General features: G+C 36.0%; 2 protein-coding genes across 2 annotated transcripts in view; one reads left to right on the forward strand and one right to left on the reverse strand.

The window, feature by feature from the left end:
• Positions 1-14358, forward strand: LOC139980342 (lipoyl synthase, mitochondrial-like). The gene is made up of 10 exons (XM_071991950.1): positions 1-353; positions 3029-3177; positions 3659-3752; positions 4957-5037; positions 5584-5740; positions 6910-6967; positions 7862-7990; positions 8829-8974; positions 9557-9739; positions 10483-14358. The coding sequence occupies exons 1-10, from the start codon at positions 276-278 to the stop codon at positions 10548-10550; spliced, it is 1143 nt and encodes a 380-aa protein (XP_071848051.1). The 5' UTR covers positions 1-275; the 3' UTR covers positions 10551-14358.
• LOC139980340 (97 kDa heat shock protein-like) overlaps positions 13284-20834 on the reverse strand; it is a 20736-nt gene continuing 13185 nt past the window's right edge. Inside the window, exons 13-18 of the mRNA XM_071991947.1 lie at positions 20121-20303; positions 18780-18905; positions 17364-17471; positions 16819-16938; positions 15914-16075; positions 13284-15178 (exon numbers count right to left, since the gene is read on the reverse strand). Of these exons, the coding sequence (XP_071848048.1) occupies positions 14966-15178; positions 15914-16075; positions 16819-16938; positions 17364-17471; positions 18780-18905; positions 20121-20303 (912 nt within the window). The 3' untranslated portion in view covers positions 13284-14965. The remainder of the gene's footprint in view (positions 15179-15913; positions 16076-16818; positions 16939-17363; positions 17472-18779; positions 18906-20120; positions 20304-20834) is intronic.

The following is a 20834-nucleotide window of genomic DNA, read 5'->3' on the forward strand; positions in this document are numbered from 1 at the left end:
ATTTTGCCCAAGTTCATCAACTCCACCAAATTTAGTTTCGTGATATTTGTTTTCAATTGTAATCGCTACCAGATATCAGACACACTTTGAGGTTCGTTCAATATTATCCAAACAGGACAGTAACCACGCGGAACGACAGAAACAAACGTACAGTACCCTTTACTACATGCGGCGATCAGTTTAGTTTCATGCTTTAGCAGATTGTTACATAATGTAAATGCATATTTTTGCACTTCGCCAATGGTCAGATTGAAATAAACTTTACGGTGTCAAAAATGTCAGCTGATTGTCTTTTCAAAGCTAGAAATGCATTCTTCCTGAAGGCATCATTTCAAGTAGCACACCGACCAACGGTTAGTAGAAATATTGTTAACTCTCCACATTGTGTCGCTTGTTTCCAGATTGCATAACCTTGCCTAAATGTTAATGTCGGCCTGTTAGCCTAACGTTTGTTAGGCCTAGGCTAGCCAGGCATAGGCTAGCCCACAGTAGCTGGCCCTACGATAATCATATAAACTAAGCCCAGGCCATATAGGCCAAACCTTACTCTTCGTAAGGCCGCCCGTCACCTGGCCCTGTTTCACGTTAAGCCTATACTATTACTAAAGAAGGGAGCTATTACCCGATTGTAGGTTCAATAATGATGTCACCCTAGCTTTTTTACACGATAATCGATCGGTTCTTGCATTGTTGCTTGTTTACCTGATCATTGGTTTTAAATATGCCTGATGTAAAGCTGACTTTCGATATGGATAGCAAACACGGTACCGGTACCAAGCCTGGATCTACGGGGTGGGATGTTCACACCTTTCCCCTCTTCAAACCCCACCCCCTCCGACACACACAAAAAAAATAAAAGAAGTTAGAGTAATAGCCCAACCTTGCATTAAAGTTTTACCTTGCAATTATAAAACTACAGTAATTTGTACAAAGCTAAAGATGCCTCAGTATGTAGCATAAATGTCTCATCTAGATTGTTTTTTTCCCTGGAACCCTAATTTGTTCACCTATAGGCACTATATTGACAACATGGACATAAGGTCTGGCAACCATGTTTAAAATATTTTAATGAAAAAGTTTTGAAACTCTGCAAAACTTCTGTCAGAAGTATCCTTATGACAAAATAATAATGTTTGATTTATATAGCGCTTCATACCAGTGATAGGTTTCAAAGCACTTTACAAATGTTACTGTATATTACCCATGGTCAATGGGGGTGTGCCCGATATTCATAAGGTCCGCTATTCATATGGGTCATTGTTCATAAGGTTTGTTATTCATACTGTAACGTGCATTTTTTCGATAAAAAGGTTTGCTATTCATAATGAAAATAAAGGTTCGTTATTCATAATAAAAAGGGATCATAATTCATAAGGTCCGGTATTCATAATGGAAACAATGGTCCGTTATTCATAATGGGAAGAAAGGTTTGTTGTTCATAATAGGAGAAAGGTCTGATATTCATAATCGATCAAAGGGTTCGTAATCCATAATGTGAAAAAAGGTTCATTATTCATAGTAAGAGAGAAGTGCGTCATACAAGTGCAAAAGACATCCTCCATTTTCGCGGACGCCTATAGTGTTCAACCAGTGGCCTCAAAAGACTTTATTCGGGGAGGTACAGGGGGCACAACAGTCCTATGGGGGGGCACCACCAGATGGTGGCGGATGCATAATTTTGCAGAGAATATGAGCCACACACTATCAAGACCATGCTCCACCCTACCCCCTGCAGCAAAACCTACATTTTCGACATATTAACATCATAAAGTTGTACCTTTCCTAAAGGGGGTCCTTTTCCTCATTGTGAATGATACCAAACCTTTTTGGCTAGGCCTATTATGAATAACAGACCATTTGTTCCATTTTGAGTATCAAACCTTTTTTCCTATTATGAATAACGAACCTTTTTGTCTAAATTACAAACCCTTTGCTCTATTATGAATATCGAACCCTTCGTCCTATTATGAATAAGGAGCCTTTTTCACCATTATGAATATCGAACCCTTTTACCAATTATGAACAATGAACCTTTTTCACCATTATGAATATCGAACCCTTTTACCAATTATGAACAATGAACCTTTTTTTTTCATTATGAATAATGAACCTTATGACCAATGAACCTTTTTGCTCATTATGAATAGCGAACCTTAAATGAACAATGAACCTTATGGATAATGACCCTTATGAACAATGAACCTTATGAATATAGAACCTTATGAATATCGGGCTGTCACTAGTCAATGATAACCTGTCCCAGAGACAATCCCTCCAGACGGCTGCAGACATATACTGCACCCAATGACAAGTTACCTCACAGATACCCATTCAACCCCTGGGTGGAGAGAGAAAGCATGTTGGATGACCTGCAATGAGTAACAGTTGTATCTATACTATCCTTTGTATTATAAATAGAAAATCAGAAAGATCTGGAAAGAATAATTAGGAGATATTCCTTTATTTATTGCACTGATGCAACCAAGTAACAATTGAGCTAACAAGAAATTTAAGCTAACACAAAGCTACTGGAGAATGATAAATTAAACCTAGCAAATTTACTGTACATCATTGTTTTCCTCACATTGTTAAGAGACTAACTCTCTGTGGGTGGGGTTGTAGAATATTTTATTATTATTATTATGATCATTATTATTACTATTATTATTTGCAGTTGAATCAAAACTGTCATGCACACCTACACTCAAAATATAGTTTCCAAAACTTCTCACAGCTTTTGAATCTTGCACTAACATGGCAAATCAATCAACAATTTAAAACAATGCAACTTCTATTTAATAAATCAAGTTTCATGACCAACAATATAATATGTACCGTACATACTTTCTAATATGCCTTCTTTTTTGCCTTGATGGATATTTGCCATGCCATGTGTAAACATTTACATTCATATAAAAATATTGTCAATTTGCAAAAGTCAACATATGGTAAATACCTGCCTGGACTAGTGTCGCACCACATAAATAACGTTACAATCTTTACTTTCCTACCCTTCATTGTACTGTAGTGCATTTGCTATGCAACTCAGAACAATGAAAAGAAGAAGCGATTAGCTAAAGGTCCATCTCTTGCTGACTTTATTGAAGGAGAAATTGAGGTGGAAGAAGGTTCCCATGGATACAGAGGAAAGTTAGTGAAAGAAAAAGGAGATAAACGGTAGGTTATACCCTAAATGTGCAAATAGGCAATATTGTGCTTTAACTGTTGGCTTTTATATACATGTACAGTTTGTTCTGACATAGTTCTGTATAAATTTGCCTGTTGTTGTAGTTTTAGTTTTAGTAGAAGTTTTAAGTTAGTTTCTCTTGAAACGAAAACAAGTTCTGATGTGTAATGTGTTGCTCTGCGTGGTGGGTATTTCAAGAAATTGTTGAGACTCCTGTTTAAATGTTCACATTGCTTCCAATGTAAACATTTTCCTCGATCACATAGTTCACACCCAGACTTTGGGTTGCAACACTTAACTGCAACAAATCTTTGTTCTCACTGATTTTTGTGAATAACATTTTCTTTTGCAAACACACCCAAGATCTCTGTTACAGGAGTTAATACAGATTTTAGCTAACATCTCAAATAGCGAAAGAGTTTTGATATGAAAATGTTTCAACTACTGTACTTCTTTCTGTCTGGCCTTCAGGATAAGACTTCCACCATGGCTGAAGCATGAAATACCACTTGGCCAAAGCTACTTCAACATGAAGGAGAGTCTTCGAGGCTTAAATCTACACACAGTAAGAATTTATTCCTGTTATTAAGGAAGTTTTCATGGTTTTTATTCAACAAGGCTTGAAATTGAATTGTGTTCTTTACATAGGTCTTGCAGTTCTAAATGGAATTGTAAAAGGGAGATATTGACAAAAGAAATAGGTTAAATAAAAATAGCTTTTTAGTAGATGATTGTATTTGTGATTCTGTGTATATAATATGCCTCTAGGTAAACATATATGATAGAATGAAAACGACACGTTGTAAAGCTATTGTAATGGATTATATCTTGAATACTTCTGTAGGGATCTGTAAAGGCAGGCTCTAATTACATGTTTTTTGCTGCATACAAATTGTGAGGGTTGTTTCAATGTCGTAACTCAACAGAGAATCTGAACAGAATTTGAAACTAAACACGTTTTAGTGTCTACGTATCGGGATAATTCAGAGAGTATCCCATTGCAAAATGCCATGCAATTTTGTACAGTGCTCAGTCAAGCTGTGCACACTAACAATGTTCCATGCTATAGAAATGACAGCATTTATGTCTTTTCTCATACCTGTCTCCATTCAAGATGTAGTATGCAGTGCCACTCCTGTTTTGATTGCCCCAATGACCCAGTTTTAGGTCATTGCTGACTTTCTCTTCTTTCCAAAGTTACAAAGTCATTCTTGAAGGCCAATGTAAAAAAATAAATTAAGCTGAATTTTTTGTTGATTTTCTATCTTTTCATGAAGTTTCTAAAGTCAGCAAGTCCCTGAATTCAAGTTTTGGTGTATAGGTCACCAGGAAATGGTATATATCTTCAGAATGTTACTGTATGCAATATATTGCACTTTATACAGTGTGTGCATACATGGAGCAACTTACTGTAGTGCTTAAAATTAACATTTGAGTATGTATTAGAATCAATTTACATGCATTGAATATAATATTGTTTGTTTCTTTTACATTATACTATGAAATAACATTTTCTATTGATCACAGTAGGTCACCAGGAACCAGGAAATGGTATATATATATATCTTCAGAATGTTACTACAGTATATGCAATATATTGCTTTATACAGTGTGTGAATACATGGAGCAACTTAGTGCTTAAAATTTACATTTGAGTACATCATTATCATTTTACAGGCATTGAATAGAAAATTCTTTGTTTCTTTTACATTATACTATGAAATAACATTTTATTTTAATCACCCAAAATGCTTTGTTTCTTAATTAAGGTATGTGAGGAGGCCAAGTGTCCAAACATTGGTGAATGTTGGGGAGGAGGTAAAGGTGAAACAGCAACAGCTACTATTATGGTGAGTTTTAAAGCAAAGATACAAAAATCTCTTTTCTGATGGGATACAAAATCAAAGAGCTATCAGCTAATCCCAATATTCACTGTTTTCGCATCCTAGGTAATTCTCTTGTTATTTGGAAATTCATTACAATCGTTACAATTTGCACCTGTAGTAGAGTATAAGCAAAATGTACATCAGGCTCTGAAATTTGATTTTATTTGAATTTACAGGTTCATATGTATAGTTTATAAATACAGTCAAATTGAAGAAAGATCTGTAGGTGTGGGATATGGTGATATGTCATTTAAGATCTGTGAGACCATAAATCCAAGGGGCCCCTGTTTCTCAAATCCAGATATAGAGTTGAGAAACAAGAATCTTTTTTTTACTTTACTCAGATTATCAAAACAGGGTCTGTCTCTCAAGACATAAGCACTATGTTCATTCCAGGAGGGTTGGATATAAACGTTGGCCTATCAGTTTGTAGTTCTGGAGCATAAAATAAAAATGTAAATCAATTTTGAGATGCGACATTGTTTTTGTGCTAATTTCTCATCCATTTAGCTCCTTGGGGATACCTGCACCAGGGGATGTAGATTCTGTTCTGTGAAGACAGCCAGAAAACCCCCAGCACCAGATCCCAATGAACCAGTCAACACTGCCATAGCAATAGCTAAGTGGGGTCTAGATTATGTGGTCTTGACGTCTGTAGATAGAGATGGTAAGTAATAACGTGAATGACACCAAACCAGTGTTGTAAGGAGTCATGACTCTGGTCACCAAATTTCATACGTGAGGTGACTCAAACAGGTTTGTCAACTTTTTTCCTGACAGAAATGACAGTGACTCAAGTCCATGATTCAAGTCAAGTCAGCAAAAGTCATAAAGACTCAACAGGACCTAGAAATGGAGTGACTTGTTACATCTGTACTACTAAACCAAATTATCTCTAAATGTTCAATAGATTGTAAGTAGCTTAATTGCTTCCATTGCAATCTTGTTTGATTAAGGTACCTACTGTATATGATTTTTCTACCATAATATTAACAGTTTAAAATTCATTATGACTGAAATTTTTTTTATATTTTTTTTAGAAGATTTGGGATTTACACAGTATTTGTCAATGAAGTTTAAATGTTGGTCATGTACTCATGTTTCAGTAAAAAAAAACTTGAAATATTCAGGTTGTAAAGGTCCAAAATTTATTACTTGTCTCATTCATTAAAGATTGATGTACAGTAGACAGTGTTATCTTTATTTGCTTATCACTATGCAATCTTTTGAAGAGAATAGAAATATTTCATAACATTTATTTGTATAATTACAAATTGGCATCAGCCTGTCAGGTCGTTCACTAATTGGCAAACGAGACAGGGATTCGTTAAGTTTGTATGATTTACAGTATAAATATAATTGGAAAGTGCATTACTTTTGTGATCAAACTTTTGTGGTGCAGTCAGTATTAGGTGAGAATGCAGTTATTTGTTCAAACCTGATAACCTTTCAATATTACCAGATGTGACAGTAAGGAATGTGGAGTCCAGAAAGTTTTTTTTTTTTTTTTTTTAAGTGCAGCTCTTTAATCTTTGAATGTTATTCATCAGTATAAGTTTGATGTACTGTAAGTTATAAATTTTATATAAAGAATGGTACAACATTATTATTTTTTATTACCCTAGTATCAAGGAAACCAAACTGATATGGTAGACAACTAAATAATTTCAAAGTATTGGGTACCAGCATAGACAAACTTGACAAGTTTAAATTTCCAACCATTGTGATCTGGAAAAGCTTCTTGTCATACAGGAAAATATGAAAACCATGATATTTTTTAGAGCTAATTGCCATAATTTTACAACATTTGGCACATTATTTTCTTACTTTCCTTAGATCTTGATGATGGTGGCTCAACTCATTTTGCAGAAACAGTCAAAGAACTGAAGAGAAGGTGAGGAAAACAATTGTTTAGTGAAACCTTTCTCACTCTCTCACTCTCTAAGAATGACTTGAAGAAATTTAGTAAAGATCTGTTTAATCAAAGTTACAGCTGAAGAAGGGTTGGAGAGATTCTTTGAAATACTCTGAAACAATCAGGTTTTTGTAGACTATGCTAGATTGTAATGTTTTCAAGGGAGACACAGATGTTTCAGTACGGAACTGCAAATTTGCTAATTCAGTGATCTACCCTATTAATATGTGTTTTCAGATTATTCACTGAAAGGTTGTAATGCAAGCGCAGAACAACGGTAAATTGAAGGAGTATTTGATTAGTTTATTTCAAAGAATATTCTTTCCAAGAATGTTCAAGACCAAGTCTAGACAGCTGCCCATGGAATAATTTTATGCAATTGTTTTTCTGGGTTAGAAGTCTTTTCTTCTTCGTTATACCCTCAATTACTCTTTCCTTGCTAGCATCCTATAAGTTGGAGTGATGCTGACTATAACGTACAGACAGCCTTCCATTGTCCCGTTGATTTCTTTACTAAACTTGACTGTTTCAAGTTTTCATTCCAAAATCATCATGAAAAATCCCTACACTGAGAATTGAAAAACAAAATATGACTTTGGTATGTTTGTGTTCAAGAGGGCTTGAATGTGAATATTCTTAACACCAGATTTTGAGGAGGACTGGGTTTTTGGACTGGCAGCCATAAATCTTTGAGAGTCAGCTCTAAATAGACTTATATATATCCAAATTAAATATCTTTATGTTGTGAAAATGCCTGATTATTGATTGTTGATAAAGTTTAGCACAGTTCATTCAAGTTGTTGCAATATATTGTACATTGCTCAGCAAACTCATCAGATTAAATGTCATTCTCTTTAACTTCTGTTTCCATAGAAACCCAAAGATATTAGTGGAATGCTTAACACCTGATTTTCGAGGAGATCTGAGTGCCGTTGAGAGAGTCGCTGAATCTGGACTGGATGTATTCGCACACAATATAGAAACAGTGGATAGGTTACAAATGTAAGTTATTCAGCAGGTTTTGCCCTTGTCACAGGGGCTTGAGGGTATGAGCTGTATTCATAAGGGTGCATTTAACATATATAAGGTCTATTGATAGTTTGCATGTGTGCTATGGGGATGAATGCTTGAGCTAACGTAGGGAGCACAAGCGTACACAGATAGTGTGTTCAGATGTATAAACGTTGTGGATGATTGTGCTTGCTGTGTTTGCTACATACAGGACATAAGCTAGATAGATAAATATATGAGCATGGTTGAGGCAATAAGCTGCATAGATCTGTATATGAACTACACAGATGCTTGTATGAGTTACATCTATAGTGATTTAGTTGATTTCATGCGCTAGATGTATGGAGATAATGGGGTACTGTACATATCTCCTTTCCATAATGTTCTCAATACCAGTGTTAATAATGCTATTATTCACCACCCCTACTAGCATAATCAACCAGTCCAGTCTTTTCTCTCCTGTGTCTAGTGCACTGTTATTGCATGGAGACTTGGGCATTCGGAAGTGTTACTTGTTACACCTATATTTTATAATGAACTCTATTTAACAGAGTTACTTGTATGCTCTGCAGTAGTCACCATACACTAGACCACAAATAAAATAGCACTGTGTAGCTTCCTAGATTCCAGGATATGCAATTTATGAAACATTTCATTGCAAGTTTGATGCTTTACTGAAAATCATTTAAAGTGATAAAAAAAATTATACTTTAAATTGACAGTTTTGTGAGGGATCACAAAGTATAGAATTGAATTAATAAGTACAAGTTTGATGCTTTACTTTATCTTTTAAAGTGATAAAACTTTTTTCTATAATTAAATTTGATAGTTTTGTGAGGGATCCAAGAGCAAACTATAGACAGACGCTAACAGTATTAGAACATGCAAAGAAAGTCAACCCGAATGTCATCACAAAGTCATCCATCATGTTAGGCCTGGGAGAGAAAGATGAAGAAGTATTTCAAACCATGAAAGGTTAGTTTGATACATCAAATTCATCCCGTCTACATGTGATGATAGACATTTCATGGATAGAATTAAAAGCACGGGATCAGTTATTCATCTAGTCATTCATGTAGCATAATGATTGTTATTTACGGTAGGTTGATGTTGAATTCTTGCTTTTGTTGAGCATGTCCTCAACCACATACTTTACTCCTCCTCTGTAACTCATCACCTCTTGCAAACAATAACTAGCAGTCATAGTTTTTACTGGGATTAAGTCCTTCTGCAAGAGTAGACTGTTGTTGACCCTCAGCTAATCCTTTTCGATTTCTTCTGTACTCTCTTTTTAGCTCAATTTCTTTTTTCAATAAATGGTAAATGGGCAAAGAGAGTAATTCAATTAATTTTACCATCTGCAACATGAGTACCAAGAAATACTTTATTTCATCCAACCAAAACAAGTTTGCATCAGTTGATACCTTTACCTTCATTGCCACCAAACCATGACTCCCTTACCTTCATTAATTTCAGTTTATTCCCTGTAGGATGTTTTGTCATGGTAATATCTAATCATGTCATCTTATTCCTTCCATGATTACATTTCTCTGTTAGATTTGAGAGGTGCTGGTGTCGAGTGCCTCACTCTGGGTCAGTACATGCAACCGACCAAACGACATCTGAAGGTGTCCGAATATGTCACCCCGGAGAAATACAAATACTGGGAGAAAGTAGGAGAGAAGCTTGGATATGCTTACACAGCGAGCGGGCCGCTGGTCCGGTCATCATATCGGGCGGGTACGTAGACCTTCTGATAAGTCGTCGGGTGGTTTATAGGTATTAGTATTGTTGAAAGAAAATGTAAGGATCAAACCTGGTAGTATTGATAATAGAAACAGTACTAGACCTAGGGTGGCCACTGAAATGATATTTACTTATGTTGGAGGACACATAGATGACTCAGGGAGAAGATGGGACAAGATGACAAGTGGGAAACCTTTCTAGGTTATGTATTCCATGAGATACTCATAGATAAATGCAATGACTCACTAGATAAATGCAATTTCACTCAGCTCGGAAAGATCATACCATCAACTGTATAAACTTGTACTGATTAGCACAGTGATAAATGCATCTATGTGTACATGTACCCTCATGAAGCCAATACATGACAGAAAACTACTAGTTTTAAATAATGTGTAAGCTGTAGGATTTTGTTAATACAGAATGTCGTTGGTTTATTTTTGCTTGGATACCCTAAGTGCCTGACATATCTGCGTCCAGCGAGTGGTCATGCAGGATGGAGGACAGTGCACCAAATTGTTGGACTGGGTCCTCCCTAACTTAATCTGTTACAGGATCAAAACTGATGCACTTTATTTGCAGTTGTTCTTGTAATATCTAAATATCTGTTTCCAACAAACAATCCTTCCTTAATTTTATACCATATATATTAACTAATATATCTATTAACATCCTGAATGGAGATAAAAGAAAGCTACTTACAAGCATTGATAAGTATTCTTTCTTTTGCTTTGCAGGAGAGTTCTTCATCTCAAATCTTTTGAAGAGAAGAAAACAAGATGAGTTGATAACAAAGTCAACTTGATAGCAGCATTCACCAGATGCAGCATTTAGCAGATGCAGCATTCACCAGATGCAGCATTTAATAGATGCAGCATTTAGCAGATGCAGCATTCACCAGATGCAGCATTTAATAGATGCAGCATTCACCAGATGCAGCATTTACCAGATGCAGCATTCACCAGATGCAGCATTTAATAGATGCAGCATTTACCAGATGCAGCATTTACCAGATGCAGCATTTAACAGATGCAGCATTTAATAGATGCAGCATTTAATAGATGCAGCATTTAACAGATGCAGCATTTAATAGATGCAGCATTTAATAGATGCAGCATTTAACAGATGCAGCATTTAATAGATGCAGCATTTAATAGATGCAGCATTCACCAGATGCAGCATTTAACAGGTGCAGCATTTAACAGATGCAGCATTTAACAGATGCAGCATTTAACAGATGCAGCATTTAACAGATGCAGCATTTAATAGATGCAGCATTTAATAGATGCAGCATTTACCAGATAAATAATCAGTTATAAGATGAGGTGGTTCCATCGTTAGCAGGGCCTACTCCAGAGATCTACAAGCAGGTGTCCGTCTTGCGATAAATCCTCTTCTGCCATGCAAATAAATGAACTTGAGAGAAAATGAAATTTGTTGGTATAGGTGCCTCTGCAGATGATCAATACCTGGGGAACATCAAAATATTTTTAAAAAATGCACCTATATGTATGACACTTCATTAGCAGGTGCATCTAGGCCTAACATGTATGTTGTTCGTAAAACTCTGAACTGAGGTTGCTATTGTCATAGAGTGATCAAGGGGATTAATAGCTAATTGCACCCTTCATGAAGAAACAGAAAGACTTAATAACATTTTTCAGAAAAATGTTACTTCCATGAAAATGAGCTAGGTGGTGGGAGATGTAATATGAAATAAAAGTTAAAAATAAAATCAATAGTTTTTGGCAATAACTTCTTGCCTCTGTACTGCCTATAAATGCTCTATCATATCAAAATACATTTGCAAGATGTTTCTTTCTCTCTAACGCAGCCAGTTTGGACATTGATTCAAGGACTGGTCTTAAACACCATTGAGAATGCTTTCTTTGGACATACCTATGATGCCAGAACAGTAGAAAAAAATTGTCACTGATGAATAAGCTGAATGCTACAACACTCAAAGAATTCATTCTCACTGAGACAATTATTTGAACTGACAATTGTCAATGTCTGGGAATCATTTTATGGGTGAAGGAAAATAATCAAGAGTTACAGCAAGCTGATCCCACTACTTAAAGAATAGCCTGCCCATATTTTATTTGAAAATTATATCTCAGTTTGTGCTCTGTGTGTTTACAGTGTTTGAAAATGGTAAAGCCATTTGCATTTTGCAAACCCATCTCTGTTACAAAAAACAAAAATACCAATGTCATGGAGAAACTGTGACTTTTGACACTGGTTCGAGTGAGTGAACCAATGCAAGTGTTGTGAACTGATAAACCATGTCACTTCATTATATTGAGAGCAATTGTAACTGTCCCAGATTAGGTTATCAGGAAAATGTGGATAAATACTGCAAAAAACATGTATTAATTGGAATACTTTGATATTACTATGACATTAACTACCATGTAGACAACACTGTCTAATAACAGACAGTGATATCACTTAGAAGGAGAGATAATAATGTCATGTTGTTTTGTTGAAAGAATAAGGAGCTTGAACCGTCTGTTGAGTTGGAATACTTTGATATTTCTATCACATTAACTACCCTGTAGAAGACACTGTCTAGTAACAGACAGTGATATCACTTAGAAGAGATAATAATGTCATCTTGTTTTATTGAAATAATGAGGAGCTGGAACCGTGTGTTAATTGGAATACTTTGATATTACTATGACATTAACTACCCTGTAGATAACCTGTTTAGTAACAGACAGTGATATCACTTTCAAAAAAAGATGATAATGTTATCTTGTTTCATTGAAAGAATAAGTAGCTCAAACTGTGTGTTAAGTGGAATAATTTGATATTACTATGATATTAACTACCCTGTAGATAACCTGTTTAGTAACAGACAGTGATATCACTTAGAAGAAATGGTGATAATGCTATCTTGTAGCTCAAACCGTGTGTTAATTGGAATACTTTGATATTACTATTACATTAACTACCCTGTAGACGACAGTCTAAAACAGACAGTGATATCACTTAAAAGAAAAGATGATAATGTTATCTTGTTTCATTGAAAGAATAAGTAGCTCGAACTGTGTGTTAATTGGAATAATTTGATATTACTATGATATTAACTACCCTGTAGATAACCTGTTTAGTAACAGAGAGTGATATCACTTAGAAGAAATGGTGATAATGCTATCTTGTTTTATTGAAAGAATAAGGAGCTTGAACCGTGTTAATTTGGTATACTAATTTGATATTACTATCACATTAACTACTCTGTCCAGTAACAGACAGTGATATCACTTATAAGAAAAGATGATGTCATCTTGCTTTATTGAATTACTGAATAACTATTGAATTGGAATACTTGATAGGACTATCACATTAACTACCCTGTAGACGACACACAGTCATATCACTTAGGAGTAAATGTGAAATTGCTCAATATTATTAAATGAGTGAGTAGCTCAAACCGTGAGTAAAGTGGAACATTCTGTCTTCCTTGTTGATGATAATGCAGAGTATGAGAGAGACAAAGAGAGGTATTACCTCAAATGATAGGACCAACACATAATTTGCATTTTCTTCCATTTTTTTTAAATTTTATGTTATTGAAATGGGGGTTTCCCCAACATGTTAAACAACAATAATTATACATGACAAGAAATACTCGTTGTGAGTAATTTCTAAATAGTTAGCATTGACAATACATATAGTTTCATGAAGTCCGATTACCGAAAAAATCCTCATTTTATTTTGACAAATTCTTTTCACAAACTTTATTAACAGTACTACACATCAATAAGAATATTTCTATGCAATGGGACGTACAAAATCACAATAAAACTAAACGGATTAGTTTTTAATGAAAGTAAGCTTGAAATGAACTTGGAACAGGTTTTGAATAGCCACACCACCGATCAACACGTTGATTCACTTAACAACACCGTGGTGTTGCCTTTAGCGGTGTAGTAGTAATTACATGACTTGACCTAGCATCTAATATGGATAGAATTTGGAAGAATTTCAATTTCTCTTAGTTTCTTTTCAAACTATTTCTGAGGTAAATGACTGCTACTCTTCAAATACAAACAAGAATTGGAATATATTACAATTTCTATGGAAAATATAGAAGAAAATCAAAAAAAGTCCACTTTGAAGTGTTCATAGTATTTATCAAACATTGAAAAACACAAATCATTTGAAGCTTAACATTTTGAAGTTTGCTCTACTTTCTTTTGCTTGCTGCTACATTCAGTCCCAACAATTTCACATAGATCTTCCTTTTTTGTTTTGTTTTGCAAGAACAATAGATAAATAGACTTCTTTATAGCAAGTTGATTTCATGGACACAGTGACTGTATAATTTGAGCGTGAATTCAACAATTATTTATATCTATGGCATAGAAACATTATTATTCTCAATAATCAATTTCACATTTGAACTGCAGACTCTGCCATATATATTTTGTAAATTTTGTTAGGGCAATTTATTCCTACAGGAGTGAGATTTCACAGATGACAAAACTTAATTATAGAACTTGACTTTGAACTAAAAATAAAAAGGTAATGAAAAAGAGAAAAAACTAACAGTGTGAAAATGAGATTAAAAGGAGGATAAATTAACAAATAAAATTTGCTTTTCATGAGGTCTATTATCTCTCACTCTTTCTTTGTTTTCCTTTTAATGCATAGCTCAGAAAGGATTCTTCCACAAAAGTATCTTAAATACATCAAGAAGATGTTTTGAATAACACGACCGACCACGATCAAAGTCTCAGATTGTGAGTGGGGCGGACCCAAGATCATATAAAGGAGGGGGTGCTGCCGTGGGGTGGTTGAAACCGACGTCACACGGTGCGTTGACACATATTAAGACCAGAAAATAGGTTCATACAACCTGACAAAGGTGTCTTTAAATTCATAATCAAATTTCTTACAAAATGCCTTCTATGGATACCAAACATGGATTACAATACTTTTGGAAAATAATTTAATAATTATGTCGCTTCAGGATATGCCATCCTCTAGGTTTGCTTCTCTTCGGCTGACAACACTCCATCATCTTATACTCTGAACTGCACTGATGTACAGTTTACACTTTTCATATTTTCACAAAAGGTAATTTCTTAAGTTTCTTCAGAGCGATGCGACGGTAATACATTTTTTTTGTAACTTGACATCTAAATTCAGGTATTAGAGACGATGGCAGTAGCAGCTTACAAAGTCCATCTTCCTAATTTTCGAGACGTATCGTTAATCTACTTCCATCTCGTCGGCTTGTGGAGGAGGATTTGTTTCCTCTTTGTTAGCCTCGGTGGACTCTGTCTCCATTTTCTCATCGGTCGGGGTAGGGTTGTCCCCTTCCGGTTTGGGGGTCTCATCCTTGGGCGGTTCTTCCTTTGGTGGTTCCTCCTTGGGTTTAGGTTTCGGCTTCTTTGTGATGGGATCACACGTACTGATGAGATTCTGTTGAGCAAAAATAAGCAGGATCAAAATCAAGCCATCTCGGGATACTACTTATGACTTCGGAGTTCCAATCGTCAGCACATGATGACTAAGCTTGGGCTCTACAACTGAGTTATCCAGTGCTAAGCTGGAGCTGATCCATTTTAAGGGTCATCAGAAAAGGTCCCTGAGCGAATTTTACACAAGTACTTGTTCAGGGATTCTGATGATCTAGATGAAATACTTCCGTCATCAAACAGATCTAAATTTTTTGTAAAGATGTCTCCCTTGACACAAATACTGTTAAAGTTGGCTGTGAAAATGCTGGACAATTGTGTACATGTATATAAGTATACATTGTATACAGATATATGACTACTGAAAGACCTGGGACTAGTACAGAAGACCCTAAATGGACGATGGGGGGGGTGGAGGGGGGGGTTAGATAACTAATCAAAAGCCATTTTACCCTGCAAACCTTGTGTAACACACCATGTGTACTTTGTTCCATCAACTAATCATTTATGAACAGAAAATGGATCAGTACCTCCTTACAAATACAAACTCCATATACTTCACCATTGTTCCCTTAATGCATACTTAGAGTGGCATATGTGCTAGTTGTAAGTGCACCACGACATAAAACGACTGACAGGACCATTAACAGGCTGTAGTGGGGACGTCTGCAATTCCTCGCACCATTTTCCTCCCCTCTCCAGTGACCCTGACCATTGAACCACCATCGAGACCACTCACCTGAAGCTCTGTTCTCACTTGACTGGCCAGGACAACAGGGTCCTTGGTAAGGGGAATCTGGTTCTGCGCATTTTGTTTCTTATCCCTCCACTCTTCCTTCTCCTTCAAGCACCGCTCTACCTTCTCAATGTCAGCTTTCTCGATGTGACTGAATTTCTCGTCCTGATGAAAGGAAAACAAGAACAAATGAAGGGTCCGAAAAATTCAGTCTCTTAGAAGAATTTGATATCCGTTGGGTCAGACTATCATTTTTGCAAGGAACCCAACTTAAATAATTTTTTTTAAAAGACATGTTTTGTATTTGTTATAAGTACTTTAAGCCCAGTGTTATTTAGTTGGTATAAGAGCCCAATGCTTATTGCTTAAGATATTAGTCCAGTCATCATTCATTTCTTCTTTGTTGTGGTTAAGGCAGTGGACTTGTGATCTAAGGATTACAGGTTAGAGCCCTGGCCAGATCATTACGTTGTGTCATTGGGCAAGGCACTTTATCTTCATTGCCTCTCTTCACCCAGGTGTAGAAATAGGGACTTGCGAGGTAACTTGTAAATATTGTTGCGTGCGCCAGTAAGTGGCTGCACCCATTGGGAAGTCCCCCTGGGGACATGTGGATGTGGTGCACAGTGGTGCCCCAGGAGAGATCGATTGAATTGTGCACACTTTGGTGTGTAGGTGTGACAAGTTGCCAATGACCAGGGTTAAGTTGTAAAGTCTTGTGAGAGGGCCTTGAACAAAACTGTAAACCTTCAACTTTTAATAAAAATTGGTGCCACAAAAAGTTGAAAAATGTTTTGTTGCTTGTACAGGACAATCAACTAATTGTTAATTTTTGGTCAGAGTTTAGTTTCCTGACTTTCCAGCAACACCGTAACATGTAGGTTACACATGAAGTACAGGTAACTTACCCCATCGTTATACTGCGTGAGAAACTTCCTGTAGAGTATAAGTGCCTGTCCAAGCTCATCAAATGCCCTGGGTCTTTCCGTTGCTTCTTGTTCTCGTTTTACCACTGGGTCTCCCAGTTTCTATTTCAAGGAGGAAAAATTTCAACATAGAAAGTAAATTTCACACTGAGGCAGAAAAAAAAAGCAAAAACCATGAGAAAAGTGTACCACGATTTGTTGTTCTCAGCAAATGAATTCTACGTGTCTGAAACACGGGGATGAAAAATGATGTGACTTCACAATGAACTCCTCTTTTTCAACTTTTACACTTATCTGCATATAGTGAAGTTAACCTCTTGCGAGGAAAAACGGTGTAACACTTTCTTCGAATAAGAGTACAGAAAGTGCAGGCAGTTTTACTACATGCATGGAACTGACTAGCCTTGCAAATACATGGTTTGAGTTTTCTATAAAAATGAACCGTCAATATGCGCACAATTTTCTGGAGAAGGCTTATTTCGAAAGACAGAATTCAAAACATTCAACAAGATCGTAGCGACGCTTACCTTCAGATCTTCTAGTTTGGTAATGTAAGCATTCTTCTGGAGGTCCTCCCCATCACCATATAACCAATCCTCGGTTTCGTTAAGGAGGGCACTAAATTTCTCACGGTCCTGTTAAAACAAAAAATTGTATCTTTGGTAAGAGTATATTCATATCACATTAAGCGCTGATCAGGAGGATGGTATCAAACCATAAAATCACATAAGCAATTAAATTTGGAATGGTGGATACAAAAGATCATAAAGAATTTACTTCAAAAAATTGCTTTATGTTTTCAGTCTTCCTTCCTTCATTTATTTTTTAATTGGGACAGTTTGCCTCACTCACCTGATCACAGTTTCAAATAATTATGGAAAAAACTAAACAAATGCAGAATCTTTTGTTTGATTTAGCACTGTGTTTTTATCTTGCCTTTTTTTTCTTCCTTCCCTCATATTTTGTTTTTGGGAATTACTTAGTGGGCTTGAATGTATCTGATATCACTATATCCAAATTTACACAAGCTGAATTGGAAAGTTTGAAATATAATTCCCTAATCAATATTTGCTGGCTGTAGGAGAATGCAGTTTGTCACAAATAGATCACTGACAACAATATCATCAACCACACTCGGTATGATTGTAGATTTATCTACGACTGAATAACCTGTTAAAGAGTAACCAAACAAAACAGGAAGCCAACAGACTGAGTGATTCCTTGCCAAGTTTGATATGTTACAACAAGATTTTCAATTTTGAACTAACAACAACATGGTTTTACACTAACTACGGTTGACTACCATCCTATGTATGATGTACATCCAAGCCTCGCTTTTGGAGTTATCATGTTTAGAAAGTTTCCCAACATGACCCTTGCTTCACCTCAAATGACTTTCAACTTCTGCAGAGAACCGTAGGGTTATTGCACTCACAAAGGTGGATGCACATACCATGTTTAGAAAGCTTTCAGACTTTGACCTGTTGTGACCTAAAATGACCTTTGACCTCCATGGAAAAAATCAGAACCCCACTACAGTGGATATACATACCATAAATGACGTTCTTCCATGCTTTGTTTATGTTGTTACTATTTGCAAGAACTCCCTGATTTTGACCTCTGGTGACCTAAAATACCTTTGACTTCCATAAGTAACAATAGGGTCTTCTCTTCATCATGATGCATCCAAATATGATGTTAACCCAGCTTGTACTGGTTTAATTTAGAGATTTTACAAGGTAAAGCACCTCACATACATATGCACCCACCCATCACCATCTCAATATTCCTCTTGCCTTCAGCACTGTATCAAAACTATTAACTTAGCCACAGTTGATATTTTTCACAACGATCCTTTCAACCTTCGAGGATAAGGGACGATTAGTGGGTTAAATTCTCGGCTAAATGAGGACAAATCTTTCAATAATCCCGATATTGCTTACCTCTTCGGTGATGTAAATCTCCAGGCTTCCATACATCTTTTCCCTCATTTCATAGACATATTCTTCCACATTATTCTTGGCATGTGACCTGTCCCTCTCCAGTTTATCCTGAGCAACCATATGCATCTAATAGAAGAAACAGATATTATCATTAACAAAGATGTCTTTATTTTTATTTTTTGTCAATGCTTTGCTGGCCATTAAAGACTTAAATGAAAATCCCCCCCCCCCCAAGGGTGCATCATTTAGTAGCTTGGTAACACACGCTGATACCATGTCCGCAATTGTCTACAACGAACTCTGTAGAGGCATCAAAATTTCGTATTCAAGTTGTTCCTTCTACCTATGATAAAAACGGAAGCATTAAACAATATTGGAACTTAAAGACCATATTCTTCCTTTTGGTCATTCTATCAGTTCATGGTTTCTTTTGATTCACTGTTGGATAAAATCACTGCTCTGACATCATAGGGTTTCTCAAGCCATATTCATAGGGTTTCTCGAGCCATATTTCATACGGTTTCTCAAGCCATATTTATAGGGCTTCTCCAGCCATATTCATAGGGTTTCTCGAGCCATATTGATAGGATTTCTCGAGCCATGTTCATAGGGATGCTCGAGCCCTATTCATAGGGATGCTCGAGCCATATTCAAAGGGTTTCTCGAAACATGTTTATACGGTTTCTCAAGCCATATTCAAAGGGTTTCCCGAGCCATATTTATAGGGTTTCTCGAGCCAATTTCAAAGGGTTTCTCGAGCCATATTCATAGGGATGCTGGAGCCATATCAATAGGCTATCGCAAACCTTGCAGGCTGAACATAATGTTGTTGTTCAGGGGATATTTGCTGTAATCCAGGCAATGATAAAAAAGGCCAAATAGTCAATACTAACTGACAATACATTACAAACCATAATAATACAACAATGGATATAACCTTGAACAGTAATATCAAACCAGCAAGAGAAATTTGACAAAATTCCATCTCTTTTACATCAGCAAGATGAATTACTAATGTAAGAGGATTTACATTATGGTGTATCCATGTTATTTGTAGATTTAACACAGCAGAGTTTAACTTTGGAACTTGAAGGATAAGAAAAAATATAAATGACCTGTGAGCCAAATCAAGTCAGGGATTTTACAATCCATCTCTCTAATACATGCATAAATTGTTTCGAATCATCCCACAACCCAATTTTCTTTATCATCATGTTAGAATTGTATGATTTTATATGGTCACTGCTGTATTTGCCTCTCAATGCGATTCATCAAACTAAATGGAAATCCTGATAGTTAACAGTCTCGGCTCTCTGACTTTCTCTGTTACAATTTTCTCACCTCTTTTTCATAAAGTAGTTGTAGCTGTGGTATTGTGAGTGCGTTCACCACAGGCTCGATCGGGAGGTCCCTGGTTGAATATTTTACTTTAGCCTTCCCTTTCTTTCCATCCTCCTTATCACCATTCTCTTTCTTTCCTTCTTCTTCATCCTTGGTTTTACTTGTATCAGTTTCATCTTGTTTCTAAACAGATAAAAAAAAAGCAAAACATAAAACACAAAAATGTTGAGCATTTCAAAATTACCAACTCAAACAGTCTGCTTTCCAGTCAAATGTATTATCCCAAATCTAATCACACCACTCTGGTCCTAATTTTAGAGGACTCTCAAGACATGGATAACAAAATGTCCATGCATTCAACAAATTTTATGAAGCCCAACTCTGTGCTCCCAGCCCTGGTAGGCAAAACAAGGAAAAGAACTTTATTTTTTTCACATTCCACATCTTGATATGTTCCATAACTAAAAGTATGTAACCTTTACACACCATATCCATCCCTCTTGACTCAAGGTTATCCACATCAGATGGGGACACTAATTTAATTCCAGATTTTAATAGGCAAATATGGTTAGGACAAGAAATATCTCCTTGATAGTGTTTTAGCCCTAAACTAAGTGCCAATATTTGTTTCGAAAAGTAACAACCCCTTAAAAGGATATTTCTGTGTCTGAAGTTGACTGCTTTCATAAAAGTTCCTGGAACACTTTTTTCTGC

This window comes from Apostichopus japonicus, chromosome 14 (assembly GCF_037975245.1).
Source record: "Apostichopus japonicus isolate 1M-3 chromosome 14, ASM3797524v1, whole genome shotgun sequence".
NCBI classification, from domain to species: Eukaryota; Metazoa; Echinodermata; class Holothuroidea; order Aspidochirotida; family Stichopodidae; genus Apostichopus; species Apostichopus japonicus.

Coding starts and splice junctions, on each gene's coding strand:
- LOC139980342 (XM_071991950.1), top strand. CDS start 276: ATGTCAGCTGATTGTCTTTTCAAAGCTAGAAATGCATTCTTCCTGAAG. Junction 3,178..3,658: donor AAAGAAAAAGGAGATAAACG/GTAGGTTATACC, acceptor TCTGGCCTTCAG/GATAAGACTTCCACCATGGC. Junction 3,753..4,956: donor GAGGCTTAAATCTACACACA/GTAAGAATTTAT, acceptor TTCTTAATTAAG/GTATGTGAGGAGGCCAAGTG.